At 52.8% G+C, this 7,031-nt stretch overlaps 1 protein-coding gene across 1 annotated transcript in view; it reads left to right on the plus strand.

Moving 5' to 3' along the window:
• LOC103916809 (mucosa-associated lymphoid tissue lymphoma translocation protein 1-like) overlaps positions 1-7,031 on the plus strand; it is a 38,941-nt gene that overhangs the window by 11,264 nt on the left and 20,646 nt on the right. Inside the window, exons 2-7 of the mRNA XM_009323866.1 lie at positions 288-406; positions 731-884; positions 1,526-1,704; positions 3,171-3,267; positions 5,411-5,437; positions 6,257-6,460. Of these exons, the coding sequence (XP_009322141.1) occupies positions 288-406; positions 731-884; positions 1,526-1,704; positions 3,171-3,267; positions 5,411-5,437; positions 6,257-6,460 (780 nt within the window). The remainder of the gene's footprint in view (positions 1-287; positions 407-730; positions 885-1,525; positions 1,705-3,170; positions 3,268-5,410; positions 5,438-6,256; positions 6,461-7,031) is intronic.

Here is a 7,031-nt window from a genome sequence, read left to right on the forward strand (position 1 = left end):
GAGTCAGCGGGCAGCTCGGCCTGGGCGATCTCCCTTGCCCTGCAGCGCAAAAAGTGCCGCCGCCCGTGCGTTTGGGCCCCAAGAGACCACCCCAAAAAGCCCTGTGGCATCCCCCGGGCACTGGAGGCCGAGCATCCCTGTTTTTCTAAATCTCCCTTCCTCCCGTGGGTGGGTGGGTGCGGGGGGGGCCCCTCTTGCAGCCCAGCGTGCCCGGCCACCGGGTGGGAGCGAACCCCTGGGTTGCATCTGCCGAGTTGTTTCCACCTCCGCGTCCTGTTTCTCCGCAGCCATTGCGATCACTGAGCAGCCGGTCTCTGTCTCCGTCCCCGTGGGATACTCCTTCACCCTGCGGTGCAGAGCCGAGGGACGCACATCGCTGCAGTACCAGTGGTTTTGTCAGCACCAGGTAACGGTGGGAGCAGAGCTGGCCCTGGGTATGGCACCAGGCTGGGTCCCTGCCCGCACTGATGGAGCTGGTCCTCTGCGGGCAGACCTGGTGGGAACCAGGAGGCTAGAAGGAGAGGGGGATAGGATGCACGCCGAGGGCTTTTGCAGATGCTGGGAGGGGGCATGCAGTGGAAAAGCTCCTTCTCCTGCATCCCTGCGGCTGGAGGAGGGGAGGAAACGAGAGATTTCTACTTTTCCTGCTCTTACAAGGGGCCTGCTGGTGCCTTTTACTACCAGCTATGAGGGGAGGACTCGCTGCCCACTGCCTGTGTTTTCCCTTTAGTCTGTCTGCCACCCGATTCCTGGTGCCACCAAGCAAGATTTGCCCATCACTGCACAGCAGACCCAACTCTACACCTGCAGAATCAATGATCTCTACAAAAATGCCATCTTCTCCGACTGGGTGAAGGTGGAGGTCCATCAGTGTGTCGCCAGAGGTATGAGCGTGTCTTCTAGCTTTTCTCTGTTTTGCCCACCCTTGCAACAGTGATCCTGTGCAGTTCCCGGGACAGTGTGTCCTCCCAGCTCGAAAATCACAATACAGAAGGATTGCTCTAGCGATGTAAGCCTGCAGATCCAAGCCAGACCTCTGTGTACATCCTCTGGATGGTTCAGGTCTCTGTCATGGTCCCAATAACCCCAGCTGTATGTACCTGCTCCTCCTGCTGATCACTCGCCGTGGGTTTCCCAGAGTTATACCGGGTGTTTGCCCGTTTGTGTTGGGCAGAGGGAGTGGAAGAGGCAAGCTGGCTATTTCAAAGCTGAGAAAAAGTAACTCTGGGTGTGGCTGACCTCAGGAGGTTGACTGCACCCTTGGCAGGAAAGGGCGAGCATTGGTTTTGGGAAGCCAGAGGCAGGGCTTTGGCATGTCATTTACTATTGCGGGTGTCGCTCCCAAGGATTCCCTGCTTCCAGAGCAGAAAGGCACAGCAGTGGTGTCCTGTGGGATGGCATCTCTTGCTGCGGGTGGAAAAAGCTTGCTTTTCTGGCAGTACACAGAGTCCTGTACAGGGGGGAATATCACCATTTTTTGCTGTCCTTGTGGAGGGAGGACCAATTCTGTGTCACTGTTTTACAGGACTGCCCCCTCAGCTCTGGCGAGGAGAACCGGTCATCGTCCTCAACCCCACCGAGCAGAGGGTGGAGGTGGGGAAGCCGCTGCAGCTGCAGTGTGCTGCCATGGGGATCCCAGCCCCCAGCTACCAGTGGTACCAGAATGGGAACCTGCTGGAACACCAGAAGAAAAAAAAACTCTGGGTAACATTGCCTTGGGATAGTTCATAAACTTTGGCTGTTGTGGGTGATGGGGGAAGCTTGTTGCTGGATGGTGGGCGTGGGAGAGCCTCAGAAGCCTTGGAGAGACTGCTGAAAATTGTGTTATTGTCATCCTGGATGTGACAGGTGGCAGTCCTTAAGCCTGACTCGTATCTGCATGTCAGGGCTCGGGCGTGCTTTGATCTATGTGATCAGGTGAATGCCAACAGAAAGCAGTCTCTCCTTGCCTGTCCTCCCCAGCTCTCCAGCCCTTGAGAAGCAGCCTCATGCTCAGCTATCTTTCCCTGCCGCGTTGCAGGGTTGTGAGAAAGCACTCCACGTTATCACTCCTGCTGCTCTGATAGCTGACTGAAGGACTCTGGGTGAAGAGGGAATACATTTTATGGGCTTCTTTCAAAGCTGTGGATGTTTCTCTAAGAAGTAACCGACTCATAGATGCGTTAAGGGCTCTCAGCATGTCTCTCGTGCCTCTTTGCAGCAGTGGCACAAGAACAGCTATTGTATGTCTGTCTGTGCAGGGGACCGCGGAGTGCTGTCTGCCTGCAGGAGAGCTAGAAGGAAAAGTGGTTAGTCCCAACAGAAAAGAGTCAGGAAGATAGCAAAAGGTCTGGGTTTATTTTGGGTCACTGGCTGAATGTAAATCAGTGCTGTCTTCTTGATGCAAGAAAGGCAGATTGCCTTCTGGGGCATCACGTGAAGGGCAACGAAGGCAAGAGATCCCATCTCTTCTCAGTAGTGGTAGATGATATGATAGGGGACAGTGGCCTCAGATTGCGCTTTTCACAGGGAAGTTCAGGCTGGGGATTAGGAAGAGGTTCTTCATTTGGAGGTGGGTTGTGCTGCACTGGAGCCAGAAAGGCAGCGAGATCTCTGTCCTTGAAGGTTTTCAGTACTCGACTAGACAAAGCCGTGGCCAACCTGACCCAGTGGTGGCTTTAGTTCCTCTCTGAGCAGGAGCCTGGGCTGGAGAGCCACAGAGGTCCTCGCCAGCTAGTACTGCTCTGATTCTTGTCCCACGTCAAGAGAGATGGATAAGAGTTGAAAACTTGCTGGAAAAGAATCTAGAAGATGTCACCTAAGAGGAAAAACAGGCAACCTTCTGATGTTGGCCACGCACCGTCTTCCCAGTGTGGCTCCTGGGGCAGAGTATGGCTATGACAGAGGGTTTGGGGGCTGCCGGAAAAAGAAGGGCAGGCATTTGGGCAGAGGGTTCTTGCACTCTAGAAGCTGGGGTCAGCAGCAAACCTTAGCGCGTGGCCTTACTGAGCTTCTTAGAAAGACAGAAGTCATGGGAAATCTCTTAGCTTTGTGAGGCAAGGAATGAGGTCTCAGCGAACAGCAAGAAAAAAGACTTTTTATTCCAGGAACATGGGTGCCTTTGGCAGATACCGGCAGGGGGCCACAAACTTTCACCATAAATAATGTGATTTAACTTTTGATCTGTCTAGATCACCCATGCAAAGGTCAGTGACTCCGGCACGTACCTCTGCTGTGCCTCCAATAGCCACGGAGAGCACTGGACCAACGCCGTGGATATTCACATAGGTGAGCAGAGCCAACCCACGTCTGCTTAGCTGCAAATCACCTTCTAGCATGAAAAGTAATTAGACGGCAGACACAGGAATTTAGTGCTCTCGCCTGGAAGCACCAGGCTGGTGAACAAGGAGTCCAGTGCTGGCATGTTACCCTCTGGCTCAATCGGTGCAGGGGAAGCTGGGCCCTGGGGCGTGGGATTAGGAGAAGTAGGATGCATGGCTCTGACATTTGCACCTTCCCCCGGCTTGGATGGATCTTGCATGCTTTTATTAACAAAAAGAAAGGCCACGGGTTTTAAATACCGCTTCTGCAGGGAGCCGAAGGTAAGACGCTTCAGAGTAGAAAAGCAGCATGGGGCTCTGCAGGGAAGCTGGAGTGTTCTGGCAGTCCTGCGGTGGCTGTCACGGGAACAGCCTGCAGAGCGCAATTTCACACCCTGGATATACTGGATGCGATGATCTCAGCAGAGCTGCACAAGCCCTGCCAAGCAGCGGGCACAGGCATCTGTCAGCCCCGTGATAAATAGGATTCCTTGATAACAGGGTTCAGAGGTGGCAAGGGAGGCGGTGTCTGTAAAAGAAAAAATCCCAAAAACCCGGTGGTCCGCTGTACTGCAATGTGGGATGCTGCTGGGTCCTGCGGTCTGTTGGAAACCTGTCGTGTTAGAGCAGGTTGAGCGCTCTCGGATGCTCACTGCAGTTTTCTTGCCTTGCCGAGGTGCTGGTTTAATAGCTCCCCAGCCAAATTGCAGTGGGGTCTTCTGCTAAAACTCATTTACAGCCTTGCTGAGATGAAGTGATGTGCTCAGATGCACAGAGCTGGAAAGGCTGGTGTTTATTTCGGGAAGGTTCAGGCCCCTCGGGCTGGCAGCCCAGGCCTGATGCTGCGTGAGCTGATAGACCCCAGGGAGAAGATGGGTCCCCAGAGCCTCAGGCATGCTCCACCTTCAGTGTGACGGCTTCTTTGGCCCTCTGCCTTTGCCCTGCTGTGAGACAGGAATAACACAGGCTAGCTTTGCTGGCTCTTTACTCCACCTAGAGATTTTTCTATGCCGTAAGCTTCTCATCTCGCCTTTTAGACTGGCTTTAAAATTGCTCCAGAGTGCAAATTGGTCCTGTGTAGCCAGAGAGCACTCTCCCTGCCTCCTCGCAGCTGGCAAAAGAGCATCCGGAGGGGACAGGCAGCGAGAAAGGGGCACAGGATTAGGTTAGGTTCAAAATATTATTGCTGGGTAGCTTTAACATGCAACAGTCAGCTCTGTCGGAAGCAGAAAAGGATGAATGGGCTTGTTCTGATGGTTTTCCAGGCATCCCTGGAGCATTAGCTACACTGGTTCAGGTACTAAAGGTCTTCCAGACCTGTGAGATTTATGCAATTAAAAATATGCCCTTAATTTCTTCTTTTAGAGCCTGTAGGGCTTTAGGGTTTTCTCCTGTGCTGGATTTTTTTAGTTATTTTTAATTTGAATAGGAAAAGCTGGAGTGTTAGGGTAGTGATGATTTTAAGAGGCTGGGAGCGCTCAGGCAGGGGAGCTTGTGGAACTCGTGAAAGTGAGTCACATTTGGGGTGGCTTTTCTGAGCCGGAACTGCTAAAAGGCAGGGAAAGGCAAAGCAGGGTGGAGAAAGGCTCTGGAAATATTATTGCAATCAAAACCAAACCTGCAGAGTCGGCTTGCTCTGCGCTGACTGCTCATGGGGAGAAGTTCTCTGTTTTGAAGCTTGTGTTGATCTTGAGTTGTTGTGTTTCCCTTGCTTTCGCTGCAGCGAGGGAGCAGGCAAGTCATCTCGGGAAGCACAGCAGCCCAGGCAGGGCTGGTACAAGCAGCGCAGACCTGCTGATGGGTACGAGCTCCTCCGTGCTGGCCCTCCTTCCCCTGGCCTGCCCCTTCTCCAAGCTTTGCTTCCCAGCTGCTCAGGATTTCATAAATCAGGCAGGATTTCATAAATACTCCCAAAATCACCAGACCAGCGTCTTCAAGGTTAGCAATCAGGCTATGAAGAACTTGCCTGAGGAGTGCGGATGCTCCACAGTGTTTGATTCAGCTTTGCATTGCTGGGGGATGTTGGAGCAGGTTTCAGACCTGAGATGGGAGCTGGCACTGGGGTGCTGGGTGCTGGGCACAGGCTTATCATTTCCCTGTTTCTTTTCCAGGTATGTGTCGCACTGAAAAGTTTTTTGGTGAGTACTGTCATCTTTTCTTCCTGAGCAATTATTCCCTTAATTAAAAGCCAGGCTCCAGGGTGGATGGGAGGACAGGGCATAGGAGTGCTTTTCCTGCAGAGACTGCTTCAAACCTTTATGCCCACATTGTCATGGGCTCTGTGCTTTTGGGATCAGAGCTGCAAGGCACAGGATGAGTCCCATCCCCTGCCAAGCCCTGATCAGTCTCAGCAAGTGGAGTAAGATTATTCCTAATGAGTAACCAAGTCTTGACTTCCATGCCCGCCAAATGAGTTTAAAAGTGTTGTTCACGTGACACCTTTTCCCTTCCTTGAAATACCGCCTTGGAGCAGGGCAAAGCTCCTTGCTCCCACCACTGCTGAGTGCCATAAATCTGGTTTTCCTACAGTGGAAGGCGGGGATAAAATGAAAGCAGGAGCCCAGGGTTTCTCTCCTTCGGCCCCGTGGGGGAAAGGACCTCTTAGCCTGGCTCAGTGCATCCCCCTCCCAGGCACCACTGGCACGCAAGACCTGCGGTCACGGTAGGGCAGGTGCCAAATAACCTCGGTAGCGCAGATCCTCCTGCACTCCTGGGATTTTGGTTGTCAAGTGAAAACTTTTCAAGTCTTTCTTTCAAAATGATGGTTTGTGTATTTTGTCAAAGTGTTCAGAAAGCCGAGGGCTTTCTGGAGGGCGCTTCAGGCTTGTATCAGCGTAGGGTCCATCCTTCCTGCCTAGATGTAAGAAAAGATTTCCCATATCCTCACTCAACCGAAGGAGGTGAGACCTTGCCTCCTGCTGAGCATTTACAGCTTTGTCGCTTGGTGTTTCCGTTAGCTACAGGCAAGATAGCGCTTTTAGTGGGCAACAACCGCTACCAGCATCATCCCAACCTGATGGCTCCCGTCACAGATGTGTTTGAGCTGAGTCTTCTTCTGGAGCAGTTGGGCTTCCAGGTTGTCTCTCTTCTGGACCTGAACAAGGCTGAGATGGTGACAGCGGTCAGTCGGTTCCTGCAGCTCCTGGGGAAGGGAGTCTATGGTAAGGCAAAGCCAGTAAGGTAAGGTAGCCGATGCGCGGGTAGCAGCGATCGATGCAAGGAGGAGCAGGGATTTGGCAATTTTCCGAACAGCTGTTGAATTAGAAGAGAAGAAAGTGAACTTTCCTTTAGGGGGGCAGAGGAACCCTGTGGCACAGTCTGCAGCAGTGCCAGGCTTGGCGGAAGCCCCCAGGTAAACGCCGTTCGGTTTTCACCAGGTTACAGCCAGGCAAAGTAGGTGTTTCTCCATCATGTGACTCACCTCCAACTCCAACAGCATGGTCTCATGCTGAGGTTTTGGGGACCCAGCGCTTCTGATGGCAAATGGGAGAAGGTCTTTTGATTTTTCCTTAGATGAAAAATGAAGGAGATTGCGGTAGGGACAACTGACAGTCACTCCTTTGTGAGGAGAGGAGCTCCTTTTGAGCTGTGACTGCTACAGCCGGCCACGATTTCCTTGTTTCTCTTTCCTGATGGCCTAATTTGAGCCTCTGGCAGCGTTTTCGCAGAAGCGCATTCCCAGCTGCAGATGGCTTTGAGGTTGGGCTTGGAGCTTATCGCACACTGTCCTCA

The sequence above is a fragment of the Pygoscelis adeliae genome, unplaced genomic scaffold (genome assembly GCF_000699105.1).
Source record: "Pygoscelis adeliae isolate BGI_AS28 unplaced genomic scaffold, ASM69910v1 Scaffold365, whole genome shotgun sequence".
Lineage (NCBI taxonomy): Eukaryota > Metazoa > Chordata > Aves > Sphenisciformes > Spheniscidae > Pygoscelis > Pygoscelis adeliae.